General features: G+C 42.6%; 1 protein-coding gene across 2 annotated transcripts; it reads left to right on the forward strand.

Annotated features, from left to right (window-relative positions):
• Nucleotides 1–4,649: 4,649 nt before the first annotated feature.
• LOC101758917 (polygalacturonase 1 beta-like protein 3) lies at nt 4,650–9,027 on the forward strand. Of its 2 annotated transcripts, XM_004965228.2 has the most exons (5): nt 4,650–4,791; nt 4,983–5,136; nt 7,055–7,869; nt 7,915–7,984; nt 8,066–9,027. In XM_004965228.2, exons 1-5 carry the CDS (start codon nt 4,717–4,719, stop codon nt 8,839–8,841), a joined length of 1,890 nt encoding a protein of 629 aa, XP_004965285.2. In that variant the 5' UTR covers nt 4,650–4,716; the 3' UTR covers nt 8,842–9,027. The 2 variants fall into 2 exon arrangements, with proteins under 2 accessions (XP_004965285.2, XP_004965284.2); XM_004965227.2 differs by having other exon boundaries at nt 7,055–7,984.
• Nucleotides 9,028–22,962: the final 13,935 nt, after the last annotated feature.

Raw genomic sequence — 22,962 nt, forward strand, 5'->3', positions numbered from 1 at the left:
TTGGGCTGATGAGATGAAGAAAAGAAAAGAGGAAGAGGAACGGCATCAAGACAAGGGCAAAGAGAAAGATCTAGAAGACAATGGGCAAGAACCGGAGGAGCATGATTGTATGTGTTGTACCGCTTGCAAGAAGAACATCCACTACCTCTTCGACGCCATCGACGACATCATGAAGGCCTTGCAAGCTTTGGATTAGAAGGTTGAAGACAGTGATCGCCTCCAAGAGGATGACTTCAACTTCTTGCAAAGGAATGTGAGGAAACTCTTCGGGATGTGCAGAAATATGAGGAAGAACAGAGCTAATGGTGAAGGAAGCAGCAACCATCCCGTGTGCAAGCAGTGCGGGCAGCATCACTAGTGCGTTCAAGAGCATCTCTCCTTTTGTACTCCATTTGGTTATGACAAGGACGTTGTAGATTTTAAGCGGGGGGGGGGGGATCACAGCTTGTAAGGAGTTTTTGGATCTAGTTTGTTCAAGTCGAGTCCTGTGAGAGTCCAAATTAGTGTTTTTATTTCAATCAAAATTTGATAAAGTAGTAGTCTTCTTAGCTTCAGGAAGGCTAAGGTTTAGATCGCTACTTTAGCGTCTAGGTTTGAAGAAGCATGAATAAAATCAAGGATTATGTGAGTGTTTTTAGTGTCTACCTTTGCTTGCTTGTCTTTTACTTTTCCTTTATAACTTCTGATCATGAGCTTTGTCTTGAATTTTAAATCTTGGTTGTGGAGTTAAGTAATTGATTTATCTTTGCAAGACCCATGCTTCATGATGATCTAGTACTTTGGTTTTGATTATGCTCTATGAGTAAGGTTTAAATTGGAGGTGATTTAAAAAATTTATTGCTTATCAAAAACCTCTGCAAAAACAAGATTGATCAAGTTCTCTAACCGGGTTGAGAGTTGTTTATGCTATCCAAAGCCTAAAAAGATTTATCCATACCACCATAAGCAAAATTAATGCTTTGAATTGAGTTAGGATCACTCACTCTTGGATTGTTTTAATTTCAAGCATTGATCATATCCTTCTACTATCTCTTATTGCTAGCCTCGTCAATATTCACTAATTAGAGTTTTTCATTGGAACAATCATATTTTCTACTGAATTCCTTAAACCCGAACCAAATGTTTCACAATTTTATTACCTATTCCTTGAACACAACCCAATATTTGAAGATTTGTTCCATTTCTAGCCGTGGAATATGAAATTTTATGGAAGGGACAATGTATGGAAGCCACACAAGAAAAGGGAGTGAAAAAGGAGGGCAAAGGAGGCTACGCTGATCGGCCTAGCACCCTCCAGGCTGATTGGCCTGGGGCTCTCTTGCCTCGGTTCACATGCGAAAAATTTTGGGAAGCTCTATGGAACATTCTAAAGCTAAAATTTGTGGTGTGGTGTTCAATGGAGGTTTCGAGAAGAGATGAAAAATAAGGAAAAAAAGGGAAGAAAGAAAGAAAGTGTGTGAAAGAAAACAAAAAAAGGGGTATAAGAAAAAGAATAAGCTTGAAAAAAAGAGGAGTTTCTACTGTCATGAGGATCAAAGAAAGTGCAAAGAAGGATTACCTTGTTTACAGAACGGATCTTCATTCCAACCATGTGCAATCCGCCATGTTAGTTCCTTTATTTTATTTTATTTTATTTTGATTTTATTTTAACCATGAATAGTAGTACTTAGTGAAATTGTGAATGGGAATTCAATGTTAAATTTTGAAATGTGAATTCTCAATAGGGATGCATGCATGTGAGTATGATTAGTTATCACAATGTACATGTGATTGGTTGGATAGTATTAGCAAATTTGATTTGATAGTGTGGGCTCCAATTTGATTGGAATAAAAAATGGTCTGGTGATATGATTAGTTATCGGAATGTTTTACAACATTTCGTGAATTATGATGTTTTACACTTTTTATTGAAGTTGATGTTTGTGGAATAATCTATCTTATTATAATTTTATTTGGATAGTTTGGGCTAACTATGTCAGGTGGACGTTCTTTTCGTTGTAGTGATGGTGGCCGTGTAGGTGGCCACCGTGGTGGTGGCAACCGTGGAAGTGGTAGGGGACACTACATTTTCAAGGAGCCACAACTGGCTTGTCCTCCAAGAATTCACTTCCCTAATCGTGTTATTGACTTGCTTACCGGCAATCGAAGCAAAGGAGCAATTCCCAACATAGTAATATTCTTTCTTTCTTGTAATTGGTTTTTTACTATACATGAATCATTTTTAAATTTACTTACATACATTGTAGCTTATCGATCCTATTAGATGTCTTAAAGATGTTATCGAAGCTCTAAGTGGTACTTCTCCTTTAGTGCAATCCGAGATGGTTGGTGAATGGAAGTTTAAAAGAGTGAAGATCCCTTTTGAAGTACCTGTTTGAGGAGGACAAGCCAACTCAATGCGACGACCAGAACAAGCCATCCCGATGGTATCAATTGCCGCATGGGGTCAAGTAGCATCAAATAGGGTAACTTTTGACAGAACCACTGTGGAGGCCTACGTACAACAGCTTTAAGGATCGTCATGGAAACTTTGTGCCAAACTTCTCATATTTTCAAATAAAGGCGCTCGAGGAGGGAGAAAGCAATATGACTATGACTTTTGAGAGGCTTTGTCAGCTAAATCAACATGACATGGTATGGAACATTCTTTTATCATTCAAATCATTCTTTATCTTTAGTTATGTTACATATTTAGTTATGTTACATCTTTTAACTTTCATCATGTTATTCTATCTTTTTCTCAAACCATTATGGCAATGAGCTTTCATGTGATTCTGACTCAAGTCTTGGATGTGTTAAATTATAGTTACATGGATGGAAATCCGATATACACCAGAGATTTCAAGCTCTATGCTCATCTCACTTTCTATAGGCTATATCAGACCTCTCCAATGTTCGAGATTTATGGTAGTGTATGTGACTGTCCATGTGAAGCGGTAGAGAGTGCACTAATTCATGCTCTAGTTTATATTGATGAAGTTCTAGGCTTTACAATTAGAGATTTAAACTATGTTGCATATCTAAGGAAGCGAAGTGGAGTATGAAATATGTAACATGCATGGATGTACCCTACCCTTTTATTATGGATTTGAACTTGTTCTCTCTAAAATCTTAAGTATTAATGTACAAACTTGTGAGACTTGTTATATATATTTCCTTGCATATATAATGTTTTTTGAGTGTTGGATCTGAATAGGTTGATTGTGAACCATATTTTAAAAATTTGGCATGAGAATGGAACAAATTTTTAGCAGGAAAGACATTTCCAGAGGTGGGTGACGCTATCACCAGCCCCTGGAAAATAGTTTGCAGGGTGGGTCATGGCGTCACCTGCCCCTGAAGATACCATTTCCAGAGGTGGGTGATGGCGTCACCCGCCCCTGGAAACAACTTTACGGCGGCGAACCTGTTACCTGCTCCTGAAACAGCTATTTGTAGCTATGAAAAGCAGGAGCGGGTAACACGCCCACCCCTGCAAATGCCATTTCAACCGCCCCTGGAAACCGTATTTGTAGTAGTGTGCCTCCTGTATCAGCGAAATCCTTTTTCACAATGTTTGTCGTGTAATGGGCTAATAAACAAGAGTTTCCTACAAGATATCTTCTGATCTATGACAATAATTTTATGACAAATGTCAAAACGTTATAAATTTATAACATTATTTTCTAAGAATGTTAAAATATTGCATCCGAGCAAATTCATTGATGAAGTTATCAAACATCATAAAATGCATTCCCACCGAAGTCAAAAAAAGTCACTTACTGCTAGTTGGTGGTTTTGTAACAATATAAGGTGTGCGAAAACGTAATAAATTAAACCATCTAGGGTCCCTCATGTAAGCATGATGGTTCATGTAATTTTCATTATAGATTGGAAGATTTCTTATAGTGTTGGTTTCTCTAAAATGTTTTTCCCATACAGTTTTTGGAAGAGTTTTGTGATTGAACAAGAATTACATGAAGCTTACAATATGCTAATTGATCAAGGTTAGTGTTAGAATCAAGATTATGTTAGTGATCCGTTAGGTGGTTTCACTTTGTAGAGAGACACCTCTAAAGTAGATAGTCATGACCTTTCACGAAAGGATCGGAACCTTTCGTGAAGGGGTCATTCCGTGAAGGTGAGCATGCCATTTCACCATATATAAATATGTAACAACGTTGTTCGTTCAGTCAATGAAGAGAATTATCGTATTCGTCTTTTAATTCTCTATGAGATTGATACTTAACACAAACTCCATAAATGTACGTTGAATATCGGCACCATATTCCAAATGAATCATGTATCGGGTAACTCACATGTGAGACTAAGACACATCGGTGGCATACATTTGTTACAGTATTCGCTAGTATATGCATCCCCCAAAACATCTGGCAGGGGTCGCTTTTGCATGGTGTACTGGGAGTTGGACCGCATTTTCTTTGCTGGTGAACATAGCTATCAGCATGTTAAACATGTTATCCACCAAATCTTCCGACAACTGCCCTCAATAAACAAGAGAGGCGAGCTCCACGTGCACCTTTCTTTTAATGCCCATGAATGAGCGACCGAAGCATTGGGCCTTTGGCAGATGCTACGTCAACATCACTACAAATCTGCTTTCTGACAACGATTTTGCTTAAACAAAACACGCATCGAAATGTGAATATCTGGACCAGACACTGACGATCCTGAACATACGAGATACTTGGGCCTATAAATAGCCACCTGCTGGGCATGGACGCCAACACAGTTCAAAGTGGTGTCATGGTCAATATGGATGCCATTGTGTCGCTCGCCATACTCCTCCTGGTGAGTGTGCACGCATGAGTTGTATTAGCGAGTGCTCTCATACATGTGAAGAAAACGAGTGATTGTTCGGTTCTATCGTTCGAACGGGCCGTGCAATATCTATCAGCAGTAGCAAGGCTTGTTGTTACAAAAACAACATTTCTTTGTTTTACTTAATATTTTACGACGTCTTTATATGATGCTGCATGCAGGTTACTGGAGCAGGAGCAAGCAAACATGCAGATCTGCCAGCTGGGCCTGCCGTGAAGTCGCCTAAGACCATGGCGCCAATGGTGTATTGGCAAGCAGTTCTTCCTGAGACTCCGATGCCCCAAGCCATACACGACTTGTTGACCCAATCTACAGGTATATATCTCTCTCTTTCCCACGAGTGAGTAAAAATTTGTTTAATCATCCACATTTTTAGGTGCTCTGGATTTAGCCTGGAAATGTATGGTAGCGGAAAATTTACTGCCTCTAGCTAGTTTAGTTTACTTCTACAGTTTTACTTTTACCAATTGCATGGGACCGTATATATCAGGCCATACAATATATATTCCCGGCTTCTGCCTTATTGTCCCGGCAACATTTTCCTCAAATGGACACAATAACCTGGGTTTGTATATATTCCTAATTTAATTACTTCCCCCTTATAAATAATAACCTGGGTGTATCTTGGTACGTCTCCATAGCCGGAATTTGGATGTACCAAAAAGGACTCAAAAAGCCTTCGGGTACAAATTAAAAAAGAATCAGAAAACTGCAACTTATAAGTATGTAATATGACAAATATGTTGTGTAGTAGGTACCGCCTTTAAATATATATATGACATTTAGGACAAACTAATTGGTTTAAGACTAAACTAATTTACTTGTCCCCAAATGTCATATATGGAAGAACTGAGGGAATACCAGATAAATAAACTTTGGAAAAAAGAGATATGTTCTATCTATTCTTCCACATGGAACCTGACCAGTAAGAAACATGGTATTCCATGAAAGTACGAAAATTCCTCCCCTCCCATGCATTGGGTAAAATCTAAATCCTCACACACCATCGTCAATTACTCTTGAACGTTCCATGTGTTATAGACACATCGATAACATCCGAGGGATTATGAATTCTCTTAGAGGTATATGAGAAAGTTCCCCAAAAAAAGTAATATGGTGTTCTTTTCGTTCATTAGCAGTGGCACCTCAAATCTCATTCCAAGTGCCATAAAACTATACACTAATAGTAAAAAAGCATTATAAAAATGTATTGTATAGTTATCCATACTTCAATTGAATGCTAGTTTGAATGCTAGAAATTCTCTAAATTTCAGTCCATCCATTTATTAATATTTATTTGGATGAGTTTTCTGTGTACAATGCTTTTCTTTTTAGCCTTATTATTTTTTCAATTATATTCTGACTTTTTTTAAACATATTTAGAAAACATATTATAAAGATTTAGTGTATATTTACCCATGTTTCATTTCAAAATAGAAATTCTCCAAAATTATTATTAATGTACTCCACCCATTATATTTATATATTTGTTTAGACTACTTTTCTATATACAATTATTTTCATATACTTTGAATTATAATTCAAGGTTTTTGTTTCACAAATATCAACTACTGATCCAAAAGAGAGTATACAATGTAGTTATTAACTCCACTTCTTTTCAATTGTGAAAAAAATAAATATGGTTGCAGCCTTTATAACTGTTGTTGTATATAATGCATTAAATTGCCACAATTAGTACGTTCTTAAACAATTCAATATTTTCCTATTTATATTTCTAACTCTAATTTACTTATGTAAAGCCAAAAAGGTTCATAATAGGTATCTTAGAATCAGTGTCAATGCTAGATATAGGAATTTTTATCAGTAAATTAACTTTGATCAACAACATTTATATTCACATAAATGGGGAGTAGTGTTATTCCAATTTGACATTTTAAATTTCATGGGTCGCAATTGTTTCCATGATTTGTTCACAATAGTTGAATATAGTCATAGTTCCATGTTTGATATAAGGATCTTAAAAGAAACTTTGAGAAAAAAGTTTCATATTTTTCATTCCTACCGGTAAAATTGTGTTCAAATTTTCTTTTGTCACTAATCCAACCTAAAAAGGCATAAGATAAATACTAATTATTGTCATTTTAACACATATTATTGCATGTACAAGAAGCCTATTATTGTAAAATATTTATTTTATTTCAGCAACATTATCTTTATTGTCATTAATCTATAGTTCAATACTCATTCATAATGTTTGTCATACATGCATTAGGACATGTCTCTCAGGATAATAAAGGTTTGGCACAAGGGGAGAACTCAAGAAAAGTCACCGCATCATATGGGTCCCAAGGTGAGGAGGACACAAGGAAGGTCACTACTTCACATAAGTCCCAAGGTGAGGACTCAAGGAAGGTCACCGCCTCATATGGGTCCCAAGATGATGGAGACTCAATGAAAATAATGATGTCATATGGATCTCAATGTAAGGACAACTCAAGGAAGGCCACCACATCATATGGGTCTCAAGGTGATGAGGAATCTAGAAAGGTCACAACTTCATATGGGTCCAAAGGTGAGGAGGACTCAAGGAAGCTCACCACATCATATGGGTCTCAAGGTGATGAGTTATCAAGAAAGACCACCACATCATATGGGTCCCAAGGTGATGAGTTATCAAGAAAGACCACCACATCATATGGGTCCCAAGGTGATGAGTTATCAAGAAAGACCACCACATCATATGGGTCCCAAGGTGATGAGTTATCAAGAAAGGCCACCACATCATATGGGTCCCAAGGTGATGAGTTATCAAGAAAGACCACCACATCATATGGGTCCCAAGGTGATGAGTTATCAAGAAAGACCACCACATCATATGGGTCCCAAGGTGATGAGTTATCAAGAAAGACCACCACATCATATGGGTCCCAAGGTGATGAGTTATCAAGAAAGGCCACCACATCATATGGGTCCCAAGGTGATGAGTTATCAAGAAAGGCCACCACATCATATGGGTCCCAAGGTGATGAGTTATCAAGAAAGACCACCACATCATATGGGTCCCAAGGTGATGAGTTATCAAGAAAGGCTACCACATCATATGGGTCCCAAGGTGATGAGTTATCAAGAAAGACCACCACATCATATGGGTCCCAAGGTGAGAAGGACTCAAGGAAGGCCACTACTTCATATAGGTCCCAAGGTGAGGACTTAAGGAAGGTCACCACTTCATAATATTTAGCTTCTTAGAAATGAAGTATTTATGATCTCAATCATGTTTCAGGGGACAGGCATGACCATATTCACAGCCACAACAACGGCAACAAGCTAGCAGACGTGTTCTTCTTCCATGACGTGCTACGGCCAGGGTCCATTATCACACCGACCATCCCACCGACCACATCCTTGCCACCCCTGCTACCGCGCCACGAGGCTGAAACCATTCCATTCTCCACCAAGCGCTTCGGCGACATCCTTACCATGTTCGCGCCAGCGTCCCATGCCATGGCAGATGAGATACGGTGGACTCTGGACACTTGCGAGCACCCGCAGACACTCGCAGGAGAGAAGGCCAGCTGCGCCACGTCCTTCGAGTCCCTCGCAAAGCTCCCTGCTGCCCTCCTTGGGATACGCAATGTCCATGCTTTCTCGGGTGACATGCCCATCGACCCTGCGGGCACGACGGCGCGACGGGGGAGGTATAACGTGACGGCTGTGCGGAAGCTCTCCGACTCTCCGATGGTCGCGGCGTGCCATGACCTGACGTACCCCTACGCGGTGTACTACTGCCACACGACGAACCCAGCGGCGGCGTACCTGGTGACGCTGGCGGCCGAGGATGGCGGGGCGCCGGCGATGGAGGCCCTAGCCGTGTGCCACCTGGACACGTCGCAGTGGACCCCCAGACACCCGTTCCTAGTGGCGCACAATCTCAAGCCAGGTGATGCGGTGGTGTGCCATTTCCTCTCTAAGCTCAGCATAGTCTGGGTCCCGGCCGGCGAGCAAGGAGGCGCACGTGAAGCCCGGAAGAACGCAAAGTACCTGAGGGCATTTGCATGAGCAAGCTCTGTGGCACGTTTGTAACCTGTCGAACAAACAACGTGGCTCTAGTACTAAATAAAAGCTGCGTGAACGTATTGTGATCGTGCTTTGTTTAAGCAAAGTGTTGTGGTTATGGTTTGGCTAAGCAACGAACTCATCTTTTATTTGTAATAATTACTTAAGGAACTGGCAGTTAAGATTTGAGACGTCTCCTCAGGTAGTAGAGTTGGAAATTCTCATGCCAATAAAGTATAAATTTGATCCTCTGCAAAGCCAGATGAGCAACGGCCAGACCTTTCGTCCAACCCTCTTTAGATCCGGATAAAATCGGACCTGTGACTAAAGGGAGACCCTTTAGTCCCGGGTGAAAAAATTAGCCACCTATAGGGACCCTTTAATCTCGGTTGGTGTTACCCAACTGGGAATAAAGCCCTCGACCCTTTAGTCCCGGTTGGTGTTACCACCCGGGACTATAGCACTAGTAGAGAACTAGCTTTTAGTCCCGGTTGGTAAGGTGCATATCTCCCAAAAATCCATCCGGGATAAACCAACCAGGACAAAAGGGAAGGGGTCTTTAGTCCCGGTTGGTGTCACCAACCAGGACTAAAGGGCCTGCCATGCCAGGCATGGGATAGGCCCTTTACTCCCGGTTGGTCAAAGTAACCGGGAGTAAAGGGTGCCCATTTAGTCCCGGTTGGGTTTCCCAACCGGGAGTAAAGGGTTACCCTTTAGTCCCGGTTGGATTTCCCAACCGGGACTAAATGACGCCTGAAATTTTCATGCATCGCGTACGTAGTACCGCGGCCCTTTTATTAACCTTTAGTAGTTGAGATTTTTTTTATAATGAAATCAACTAGTATTTAAACGAATGAAATTTGTAATTATACAATTACTATATATATACACAATTCAACTAGTACAAATCGATCTTAATTAGCGCGTATTATATATATAAATAAATCAAACTATATATCTACAATCTTCCCGTCGAGGTGTTGCTAGGAGCGTCTAATTGTCGTCCATCGTAATAAAATTCTCCTTTTGGATTTACCACCTCGTCCATTAGGAATCCAATGAGACCTTCACATATTGCCGCTACTCTTTCTTCCTTCGAGAGTCCTTGTTGAATATTTAACATCTATAATTTGGAAATTTGTGAATGTTACACGAACAATTAAATATAAGGAGCTAGAAAATAATTAACTAGTAATAGTTTTATTTTACGTACTTTAAAGTTGTGCGGCGTCATCTTTAGTCCCTTGGGTCCCATAAAACTGTGCATGTGCTCACAGATGTAGTAGCCACATAGATTATTCCCGGGTTCCTGTCTTAAGCACTTCAGTGTGGAAAAAAATAAGTTATGAAATATTCGTGTTATACAATGTAATAAATGTGCAAACTTCATACGTACCGGGAAGTCTGTGTTCCATGTAAGTTTTTCTTTGAATGGACCTTTGTGTGTCCTTATGAATTGTTTCCATGCGCTGCGGATTAGAATAATGAATGATATAGTGTAATAGGGATAAAATTTGGGAAACAAACTTTTGCATAGAGATAAAGATCCAGAATTATTACAAGCCTAGCCTGTCTTGCATGTCTTGGTACTCTACTGGATCTTTTCTCAAGGAACTGAAGACAATAACGTGGCTTCTTTCAGGCTCAATTATAATAAGGATCCAGTGGAAGCTGCGTACGTAAACTGTTCATGCATATTAGAGCTAACTAACATTAATCAGGTAAGGAAAAAGATAACAAAAGTAGACGGTATACACACACTTACTTGAATTTGTATGGAAGTAGTATGAAATCCTTGAATGTTTGTTTGTCTAGGAAATTGTATACTTCCACCAAGGTTTTTTCCGGTGATAATTGTTTCTGTTTTTGGTTAACTACGGATGGATCCATGAAGCCAATATGTAGGTACGCCTCTGGTCGGCACGTCTGAATTAGCATCCTACATAAAATGGAAGATGAAGTTAGTACGGTGACGCACGCAAAAAAAATACTGATATGAGCAAAAATTTACATGTAGAGTTAAATGGATACTTACAGAACCCAAGCACTGATCAGAGAGACGTCCAGGGCATCATGATGGTACACTTCATATATATCCTTGAAGTCTAGCCATAGAACTTTCTTGCCTTCGCCGTAAAAATCTATCGGTTTTACCTTAAGGCCGAACATCTCCCTCGAGTCGGCGGACACCATCATGTACCATTGATAGAATTCGTACATCTTTGTTGATAGCTTTCGTACCAACGAAGGCCTTACTAGAGGTTTGCCTAGCTCATAAGTCCATCTTGGCTCAGGGAGCGGTGCAGATGGCGTCTCAACTTGCCCTAAATATTCATCAAGTCCTAGACCTGTTTCTTGCATGAATTTCAATACTTCTACTTGTTGATCCAAGGGCATTGCTGCTACCCTTTGAGTGTCTTTTTTTGATAAATGCTTGAGGTCGGGGACAACACCACAGGAAGATGACTTTCCTTTCCTTTTGTCCCTTTCATCAGCCTTTACTAAAGCTCGTTCATAGTTTGATAAGAGTGGTATCCTTTTCTTGGCTCCTTCTTTCATCCTAATAAGAAAGTTTAAATCTCTTTGATTTACTAGCGGTGGCTCCATATCCCTTGCTTTTTTTTTCTTTGGCTTGTTTCTTGAACCACTCACTGGCCTCTCATTGGATTTCTGCCCACTGTAACGCATGAGTCATTGCCTCCCAGCGTTCCTTACGAGTCACTTTAGGCTTCTTTGTTTTATTCTTTCTCTATTTTTGCTTGGGAGGTGGTGCTCGTGACTTCTTTAGTGGTGCTGCAGGTTCCTTGATTGGGGCTGCTCTTGGTCCCGGCGACGGTGATCGGGGAGGGGTGTTGTTATTATCGTCGTCGCTTCCACCACCAGGATGTGGTGGAGATGGAGACCTTGATATAGTAGGAAGCGACAGTCCTGGAGCAGGTTGTGCAGGAGATGATGGTCTCGAGCTATGAGGAGAAGGTCGCTGCTGGGGATCTACGGGGAGCGGTCTTGAGCTCTGAGGAGATGGCTCCGTGCCGGGAATGATGATGTAGCATTTTTGCCATAGAATGATCCCATGAAGCGCTTCTGCCAGTGTCGTTTCCCTGTCGCCTCCCGGGAGGTCGATCTCTAGGCCTTCATATTGGCTATCAACAATTTGCTCTACGCGGACGCTGGCGTAGCCAGGTGGAATCTCCATGCCATGACTGCTCTGCCCCGCCAGGGTTGGTAACACACTCTCGTACGCTACCTATACATATAGCAGAATTAAACAAGTTATTAAACTCCGATCATGAGGCGTGGATCAATTGACAAGATTGTATAAATATTATGTATAAGTATACCTTAATAGTGAGGTTGCCGACTGGTGCATGCAGCTCACATGTGGTGCGTTGCGTGATGGCATCCACGGGGAACCGTTGCTCCTCCACGGGTAACCTGGGCGTCTGCACATCGGGGACCCCTTTAGAAGCACAACTGCTCAAGAGGCGTTGAGAAGGGCTAGCATAGTTTGGATTCAGCAATGCTTCAGATTGGGCCAACTCCGCAACTGCGTGGGCCACTCGATGATTGATTTCCTCCAACATTATTTCTTCTTGTGCCTGCACTTTGGGTTCTAGCATCTGCCGCCAGCTCTCCTCGATCTATTCCTTTCTTCGCTTGCGGCTTCTGTACGATGCGTTGTCGCCTCGGAAAGCAAACTTCCACGGAATGACCCGAACCCTCGGAAACATTATGGGTGCTCGGGATTACCGAGGGCCAATGTGAGCTCATCATTCTCTCGGTCCACGTTCAACCTCCCAGCCTTAGAATCTTCAATGTTCTTCATAAGAAGTTCGGCCTTCTCACCTATTGTGTCATTGAATATCAACATCCCATCCTCTTGGCTCAGGGAGCCTCCATGAGCGTAATACAAATTTTTTGATTGTTCAGGTCATTCAATAGTTGCAGGTACGATTCCCCGTTCGATCAGATCTTGTTCCATCTTCCTCCATTTGGGAATTGCTATGCCATAACCACCTCGCCCTAGATGATGACGGTAGCCCTTCTGACCAGCATTTGTAGTGTTGGTCAGGATCTTTTTCACACCGTCTTCACTCCTCTTATATTCAACAAATGCATCCCAGTGGTCCCTCAACTTTGGCCACGCGTTGAAGTCTAGAGTTGGGCCCTTCTTAATGTAGTGGGTATCCAGCATCTTCTTGAATGTCTGGAATTGTGTAGCCATCTTCTTAAGTGTCCACGCTTTCACATCCTTCTCAATATATCCTTCGGGGAATGTGAAATGTCTCTTGACATCTTCCCACAACATATTCTTTTCTGTCTCCGGGAGGGCGTACGGATTAGTGCTTCTGCCCTTCCATTCTCTTATGCTGATAGGCACGTTGTCCCGGACGATTGCCCCGATCTGACTCACGTACTTCTTTGCTACTTTCTCAGGAGCAACCGGCCTGCCCTCTTCTATCACTTCCATGATGACAAGCCTCCCTTCCATCACCTTTGTACGACCTTGGGTCTTCTGCCCTTGCGTCAATCCAGAGGGCTAACAGTTCAAGATTCGTTAATTAGTACGTAGTAGTAACGGTGGCGTCAAACAATAAAAATTAAATATACCTCACCGGAACCTTCCGCCACGGCAAGGTGTTGCTGGGGCTCATGCTCGTCATTCCCATCGGCGGACATGTTGAGGAACATGTTGAGGAACATGTTCGCCTGGGTGCCCTCTTCATCGGTATATGATATTGGAAGGTTGTCTCCACTACCATCACCAGCGATTATCTGCTCCATGAGATATCTTGCGGTCTCGTCGTCTGCCATTTGAACTATTAATTGAAACATACATGGAATCGTACATGATAGTCATGAATCATAGAAATCGCCTTAGTCACATGTACGTAAGGGTGTATACATGAAATCATAAAATAACATGAATCCCACAAAGTCCAGAATGTTTATACAAATTTCAACAAATTAGTAGTACTTTGTAAGAATTTCTACCAAATTTCTACTAATTTCTACATATATATTAGAATTTCTAGCAAATTACTACTAATTCCTACTAATTTTACAATAACAGGAATCCCACAAAGTTAGAAATATTTATACAAATTTCTACAAATTAGTAGTACTTTGTAAGAATTTCTACCAAATTTCTACTAATTTATACATATTTATTGGAATTTCTAGCAAATTACTACTAATTCCTACTAATTCTACAATAACATGAATCCCACAAAGTACGGAATGTTTATACAAATTTCAAATAATCAGTAGTACTTTGTAAGAATTTCTACCAAATTTCTACTAATTTATACATATTTATTGGAATTTCTAGCAAATTACTACTAATTCCTACTAATTTGAATGAATTTATACAAAATTTCGAACTAATTACTACTAATTTCTACTAATTTTATTTTCTAACTAATATACAAATATCTATTAATTTTCTAACTAATCTACTAATTTCTATTCATTTTCTAACTAAAAAATAAAAAAGGCCCTTGAGCCCTTCGTTCCCGGCGCCAGTGCCGGCGGACCTCGCGCGGTCGACGGTGGCTGGGGCGATGAGGTGGCCGGGGCGGCGGGATGGTGGAGGCGGGGATGAAGCGAAACAACGCCGGGCAGAGGCGTCCGGCGATGAGGGATGACGGAGGCGGCGCGCACGACAGAGGCGGCGACGAGGAGGCCCCGCGACAGACGAGGGCGTGGCGGCGACAGAGGAGGTGCTGTTGACGGAGGCGGCAATGAGGCCCTGCGATGGAGGCGGCCGGCGGCGACGAGGTCGAGGGGGCACGATGGAGGAGGATCGGAGGCGGGCCGGGGCGATGGAGGAGGAGGCGGTCCGGGCACGGGCGAGGCGGTCGTGCGGCGGGACGACGATGGTCGGGGCAATGGGGGACGACGACGACGGCGGCCGGCGAGGGAGGTGGACGGGCAGGGACGGAGCAGGCGAGAGGGTGCGGGATCTTGGCGAAAATTTGGCTAAGTGTAACTGGCGTGGGGGATAGAAGAGGCTACAGTGCCTTTTATCCCCCCCTTTATCCCGGTTCGTAATGGCACCCGGGACTAAAGGCCCTTTTGTCCCTGGTCCCATCACCAACTGGGATAAAAAGGCCCCCCTTTTATCTCGGTAGCTAACTGCAACCGGGATTAAAGGGTACGTTCCCCCGGCGGGAATCGAAACCTACCTTTTTATCCAGGGTGCCAACACCAACCGAGACAAAAGGGCCCCCCCTTTTATCCCCTTTGCTAACTGTAACCGGGATAAAAGGGTACGTCCTCGGCAGGAATCGAAAACTACCCTTTTATCCCAGTTGCAATTGTCAACCGGGATAAAAGGCGGGCCTTTTGTCCCGGTTTCAATTGGCACCCGGGATAAAAGGGCCTTTTCCCAAACTTTCATCTCCCGCCTGTTTTTTGGAAAAGGATTTTATTTATGTTTTCACTGCATTTCAGGATGCAAAACAAAAAACTTCACATATTTTGTACATGCAAAAATATATTTAATTAGCGAGTATATTGACAATAAGTGTGATTTAGTCATTAATTCTATACCAGTTCGTTTAGCCTCTAAAATAATTATTTTACTGCATTGCTATGATCAAGAAATTATTCAATTAGATAATTTCAACGCACAAAAAAATTCATGTACGTATGTGGTTAACATTGTTCATGTTTATCTAATAAATCTTCACCTAACAAATTTAAGAACACATGAAATCATACATAGGTTAAATTAAAAATTGTATCATGTACTACACAAAGGTCATGTAAATTTAGCTCATTACAATACAACGTTGTAAAATTTTTTCTTCACGAAAGTTCTTTGATCATGATCGCGGTGTAAGTACGGAGCCTCTTCTTTGGATAGCAGGATGCTTGGATCAACTTCAACTGCGAATGGAGGCATGCCATCAAACTGATCATAATCATCTGATTGGTCTATTTTATCCTCGACTCCCACAATTTTTCTTTTACCTGGAAGAACTATGTGGCACTTTAGCTCCCATGTCTCTTCTAGATTTCTCTTGGGTTTGCTACACATGTCCTTCACATAGAACACTTGATGCACATCATTGGCAAGTATGAATGGGTCATCACTGTATCCAGTCTTGCTCAGATCTACTATTGTCATTCCGTACTAATCTTTGGTTATGGCAGTTAGCTTCACCCAATTGCAAAGAAATAGAGGGATGTACAGCGGTCCATATTTGAGTTCCCATATCTCCTGTATGAAACCATAATACGACTCCTTGCTATTATTTCTATCTATGGCATCTATGCAGACACCACTATTCTGGTTCGTGCTTTTCTGGTCCTGGGCTCTCGTGTAAAATATATAACCATTTATCTCATAGCCTTGGAATTTCACGATTGTGCTAGCAGGTCCCCTAGCAAACCAAGCGAGCTGTGGGTGAATCTCAGAGTTACCCATAAGTTGTTGGTGCAACCAGGAGGGAAAAGTTTCCATGTGATGACGTGTAAGCCAAGCATAGGATTTGGTCGGGTTTTTGGAAACTACCATCTGCCTGTGCTGCTCGATATACGGAGACGCAAAGGATGACTGTTGTAGAATAGTGTAGTGTGCCTTGTCGAACAAATCAGTATCATTGCTCAAACTTGATTTCCTTCCAAGGGTGCCCATTCCCCGGAGCCTCCCCTCGTGGCGTGAAGTTGGAACCCCAATCGAGTCAATTGAATCAATAAAATCAACACAAAACTCGATCACCTCCTTTGTTCCATATCCCTTGGTGATGCTTCCTTCTGTACGGGCACGATTAAGAACATAGTTTTTTAGGACTGGCATGAACCTCTCGAAAGGCCACATATTGTGCAGGTATATAGGTCCGAGAATACTAATCTCTTTTACTAGGTGAATCAGTAAGTGTGTCATAATATTGAAGAAGGATGGTGGAAATAACAACTCAAACCTGACAAGACATTGCACCACATCGTTCTGTAGCTTTGATAGCTTGGATGGATCGATTGTCTTCTACGAAATCATATTGAGAAATGCGCATAGCTTTACGAGCGACAACCAGACATTTTCTGGTATAACACCCCTCAATGCAACTGGAAGCAACTGGGTCATCAAAATGTGGTAGTCATGGGCCTTGAGATTTGTAAACTTCTTTAGTTTCATATTTATTATTCCCTTTATATTCGAGGAGTACCCAGACGGGACCTTCATACTATTCAAGCATTCAAACATGGTATCCTTCTCTTCTTTGCTAAGAGTGTAACTGGCAGGACGTAAGTAGTACTATCCATTATCTCTCTTTTCCGGATTTAGGTCATCTCATTGCCCCATGGCTTTCACGTCCTGTCGTGCTTCCAATGTATCTTCTGTTGGAGGTATGCCCTAGAGGCAATCATAGAGATGATGATATTCCATTTGTATCCATGATTTGTATGTTGTGTTCATTGAATATCCATTAAAGGCTACTTGAATTGATTTGCAATTATGTGAATTGTATGTGAAACTCTTTACTTGTATGGTTATTCTAAAGTTGTCCCTAGTCGGAGTTCATGTGAGGACACACATGAATATTAGACTAGTACATGTATTAGTTGATGACTATGTTTCACAAGTCATGGACATGGAGATGTTGAACTAATAATGTGGACACATGTGGAGACATGTGTTAGGACTGACCCAACACGAGAAGTAGTTCTCTCTTTAAACAACATATACGCTTTGTCCTTAGACCTGAGATTGTCGCATGTATTCTAGATGTGGATCGACCTACTTAGGGGCTATCAAACGCTACGCCGTAACAGGGTAGTTATAAAGGTAGCTTTCGGGTTTGTCAAGAAGCATGCTATGAGACATGGTCAATCAAGAAGGGATTTGCCCCTCTCTGATTGAGAGTGATATCTCTGGGCCCCTCGAGTGATCGGATCCGAAAATGCATGGCCATGCTACGTACGGTTAAGAGTTAACCTACAAAGGGATTCCGAATCACAGGATCGAGAAAGAGCGGTCGGCTTGAAGCTAGACCAAATATCGTGAGGCAAAGGGAATAGCATGTATATTATGTTGTGATGGTTCGTCTGATATGATCTTCGTGTGCGTATAGGAGTTGGCACGTCTTGCTAGAGGCCGCTACCGACTATTGGGCCGAGTAGGAGTACTCGGGCCATGTCTATACGTATCCGAACCCATAGGGTCACACACCTAAGGGGCTGGAAGCCCAATTCGGATCTGATCCGAGTTGGATTAGGTTTAGGAGTACTAATGGGCCTCGGATCCAGAGGCCCATCAGGAACCTCTATAAATAGAGGGGTGGGGGCGCCCTAGGGTTCACACCTTTTTGGCGAAACACACCTGCCGCGCCTCCCACGCCCTCGCCTGTTGCAACTCGCGGATCTAGCAGTCCGGCTTGCGACGCTTCCTCCCTGCACGTGTGGATACCTTGGAGGTGTTGCGCCTGCAGCACTTGGACGAGCCATCGACGAGCCGCCGACGAGCCACGACGAGCCGACGACGAGCCGCGGTACCGGAGGCGATCTTGCCGTGCACGTGGACGAGCTGCTGAGGAGCTGCTGGACGTGATCGACTACGTACGACTACGTTGATCGACTACGTACGACTACGTGATCGTCTTCACTGCACCGACGCACATCTACATCTTCCGCACCAGTAGTGCGTCGAGTGGTAATCCCGTGATCCTTATACGGCAGTTGTTCCTGGTTATACGCGGTAGAAATTTTGTTTTGCGCTAGTGTAGCCTACCTCGTATCCCAACATCTTCGAGGTCCCATAAACACCCATGAATCCTAGCACGTTCACGCAAAGATTCTTCATTAGGTGCATCACGTCTATTGCGTTGCGAACCTCTAGGATTTCCCAATAAGGTAGCTCCCAAAATATTGACTTTTTCTTCCACATGGGTGCACGTCCGTTATCGTCGTTCGGAACAGGTTGGCTACCATGACCCTTTCCAAAGACTACATTTACATCCTTTATCATCTCGAAGACACGCTTTCCATTACGGTGTGCAAGTTTTTTACGATGGTCTGGTGCCCCTTTGAAATGCATCCCACTCTTTCTCAGCTGGTGGTGAGTAGGAAGAAATCAATGATGACCCATATAGACAACCTTCTTACAGTGCTTCAAATACATGTTGTCTGTGTCATCTAAACAGTGGGTGCAGGCCTGATATCCCTTATTTGTCTGTCCTGAAAGGTTACTCAGTGCAGGCCAATCATGGATGGTTACGAACAACAATTCTCATAGATTAAAGATTTCTTGTCTATCCTCATCCCACACACGTACACCTTTTTCCTTTCAGAGCTGTAAAAGGTATCAACAAACGGTCTTAGGTACACGTCAATGTCGTTGCCGGGTTGTTTTGGGCCGTGGGCATCATAATGAACTTCCGCTTCATGCACAGCCAAGGAGGAAGGTTGAACATACATAGGGTCATAGGCCAAGTACTATGGCCACTACTCAACTCACTGAATGGATTGAATCCATCAGTACTTAAACCAAACCTTATGTCCCTTGCTTCACTTTCAAAGTCCGGGAATGCTCTATCAGTTGATCTCCACTGGGCCCCATCTGCGGGGTGTCTCAGCATCTCATCTTCCATACGTTCTTCTTTGTGCCATCGCATCAACTTAGAATTCGCCTTGTTCCTGAACAAGTGCTTCAAGTGTGGTATTATAGGGAAATACCACATCACCTTCGCGGGAACTCTCTTCTTGGGAGACTGCCCCTCGACATCACCAAGATCATCTCGCCTAATCTTATATCGTAGCGCTTCGCAGACGGGACAAGCATCCAATTTCTCGTATTCATCACCACGATAGAAGATACAGTCATCAGGGTATGCGTGTATCTTCTGAACATCCAATCCAAGAGGGCAAATAATCTGTTTAGCTTCATATGTTGTGGACGGTAATTCATTATTCTCGGGAAGAATCTTCCTGACAATGTTCAACATCCCCTGAAATGCCTTATCGGACACACCATTTTTTGCCTTCCATTGCACAAATTCTAGTGTCGTACCTAGTTTTTTATCGCCCTGCTAGCAATCTGGGTACAATAATTTTTGGTGATCATCTATCATGCGTTGCAACTTTGCTACTTCCTTCTCAGTTTTGCAATCTCTGTGTGCATCTCGTAGCACCTGACTAAGGTCATCGGTAGGGCCATTTTCTGCAAACCCCTTCATCAGCCTCTCCCATTGTAGTATCTACAAAAGCTTGGCCTGCAACCTAGTCTGAAACGCTGTCATCTTCCTCCTCCTCCTCGCCATCTTCCATTACAACCCCTCGTTCACCGTGCTTGGTCCAAACCAAATAGTTAGGCATGAAACCGTATCTAAATAAGTGGCTGTGAATAGTCCCCCAAGAATCCTTTGAATAGTCCTTCTTGTCAGTGCATTGGAAGCATGGACAACATACGAACCCATTCTCTGGCTTGTTCGCTTTGGCCACTTCGAGAAAATAATGCAAGCCATCAATAAACACCTTGCTTCGCCTGTCTGCATTATACATCCATTGCCGGTCCATCTGCATCGTATTACGCATGAAAATGGATTACACTTGACAATGGATTACGCGTGAAAATTGATTACACTTGAAAATAGATTACACGTGAAAATTGATTACACTTTAAAATGGATTACACGTGACAATTGATTACACTTGAAAATGGATTCACAATTGAAAGCATGTCAAACGTTGTAGTGCAAATAATGCTGAAAGTTTAGATATAGATACAAATACACATATTTAAATTAAAGATCCAAACAACATGATACAATACAACAAGTCATCCACTGGTTATTATCTAGGAGAACTTTAAGCATCCCTGAGCGGTGAAGACGAAGGTTCCGCTGACCCAGCCTCATCCTGTGGTATATTTTTACCACCTGAAACGGTAGTACTAAGTGAACGTGAAACACTCGGGACTGAGGGTGGAGCATAACGACCACCAAAAGGAGGTTCCTAACCCGCGACAACAGCTTCTTCATGATATTTCTGCAAATAACGAAGCATTGCTTTCCAACGCGCTCATTTTCTTCGGCTTATGCTGAGGGCCAACTATGATTTTCACCTTGCCGAAAGAGGAACGACGATCGCCCCCACCATCGCCACTTCCTCCAGTAGCAGAAGCCATCTATGTACAAAAATTCATACCTTAGCACTGCAGAAGTTGTTAAACTTGAAGACCGTGATCATCTCGCGAGCGTGTCCTCAACTGGGCGGCACCGCACTTCGTCATGAAAGAGGTTCGATTCTACGGAAAAGGGGACACGGTCATGATATCCGTATCCACTCTTTCTCATAGAATTGAACCTCCTTCTTGACATACGTTGCTGCTCGGCGGAGAACAGCCTCGCCGAGATGAACACGGTATGCAAGTTCAACAAGTATGGATTTGAAAAAACATATTGAATTTGATAAGATAAACCGTCTAGACAAGGTAGCATCATTCTTAACCCACTGCAAGAATTCATACTATATATGACACATCAATCTCCCTCACATTCTAGCTCAAAATACCTCTCCATTTTCTACTTCATCACATTCTAGCAAATAAACTTAATTTCCATCTCTAAAGCATAAATCAAAGCGTAACAAGAGGATGAAGTAGCAAACCTTCACAACACTTGTGTTGGCTGAGTGAAATTCCCACGAAAATGAGGGGAAAAAAATTCGAGCAGCACCTCCCTTGCTTCGGCACCACCGGAGAGTGGTGAAGCTCAGCTCTCTGTCTATGTGGTGGACTGGCTCGGGCTGGAGGAGGAAGAAAGGCCTCCGTCTTGGTATATAATGGGGATGAGTTTTTATCTTAGTTAAAAACTTCAACCGAGACAAAAAAGAACACCTTTTGTCCCAGTTGAAAGTTTACTCTCGGTTGGAGACAAAAGGGTGGCCCTTTTGTCCCGGTTGGAATTACCAACCGGGAGTAAACTATTTGTCCAGGTTGGTAACACCAACCAGGACAAAAGGGTCATCCCACCGATACCCCGGAACTAGCCGTTGCAACCGGAACTAAAGGGGGGTCTTTAATCCCAGTTGCAAATACCAACCAGGAGTAAATCTCCCCTCCATTTTTGCCTACCGTGGCGCACCCCCTTTTATCCCGGGCCAACTTTAAACCGGGACAAAAGGGGGCACATTGAAAGTCAGTTCTCTACTAGTGTAGGGTCCCCATGGGTGGCTGAAAAGGACTAAAGCCCTCGGACCCTTTAGTCTCGGTTTGTATTACTAACCGGGTCTCGATTTGTGTTACCAACCAGGATTAGGGGTCTTTATTCCCGATTAGTAACACAAACCGAGACTAAAGGCTTTCCCATGAGTTAATACAAAAGGATTACATCCCCTATATTAGTTAGATGTGCTGTGTAGGTGGGATGGTAAGGAAGCTACGCACGAGGCTTAAGGTCGTGGATTTGAATCCCACGCACCGTGCACGCATATATTTCGCATGAAAAATCGCGTGACTTGCAGCGTGCACGTGTCGGGGGGGGGGGGTCGGGGCGTCCCAGGAATTTCTTTTTTTGGGACTGTGTCTAGCGTGGCGACCCCTTTAGTCCCAGCTAGTTTTACCATCCGAAACTAAAGATCCCCTTTCGTCTCGATTACTTTATCTCGAATGGATTTTCGAAAGATCTATCCGCTACCAAACGAGACTAAATAAAAATTGTATTGCTCCTCACTTAAAAGTTAAAACAACGGATCATCTCTCAGTTTCAAATATATTGCAATTTCTCGACGTGGTCTCCAAAACTAAAGCATTCTATATCACTTATATAGAGTACTAACTCGAGACATTATTACTTGCTGCATGTCAAGTATATTTTCGTGTGCTAACGGCATGCAAAAGTTATGAGAGAGAGTAGGTCTTTTATAATACAAAAAGGAAATTATGATATAATAAATAAATCATCCACATCCCTCTACGACTGCAAGAGAAATTACCAGGTGATGATGTATCCCCTCGCGTGATTCGTCCAGGCCCTGGCAACATGGGCTGTTCATATACGCTGCCTATACATGGCTAAATGGGCCGAGCTAAAGGGGCAGCACAAGGCCCAGCCTGTATTGGTCCGGCACCAGCATGGCCTGACCCGCCATTGCACGAGCCCGTGTCGGCACGGTCCGAGG

Source organism: Setaria italica, chromosome IV, assembly GCF_000263155.2.
Source record: "Setaria italica strain Yugu1 chromosome IV, Setaria_italica_v2.0, whole genome shotgun sequence".
Classification (NCBI taxonomy): Eukaryota; Viridiplantae; Streptophyta; class Magnoliopsida; order Poales; family Poaceae; genus Setaria; species Setaria italica.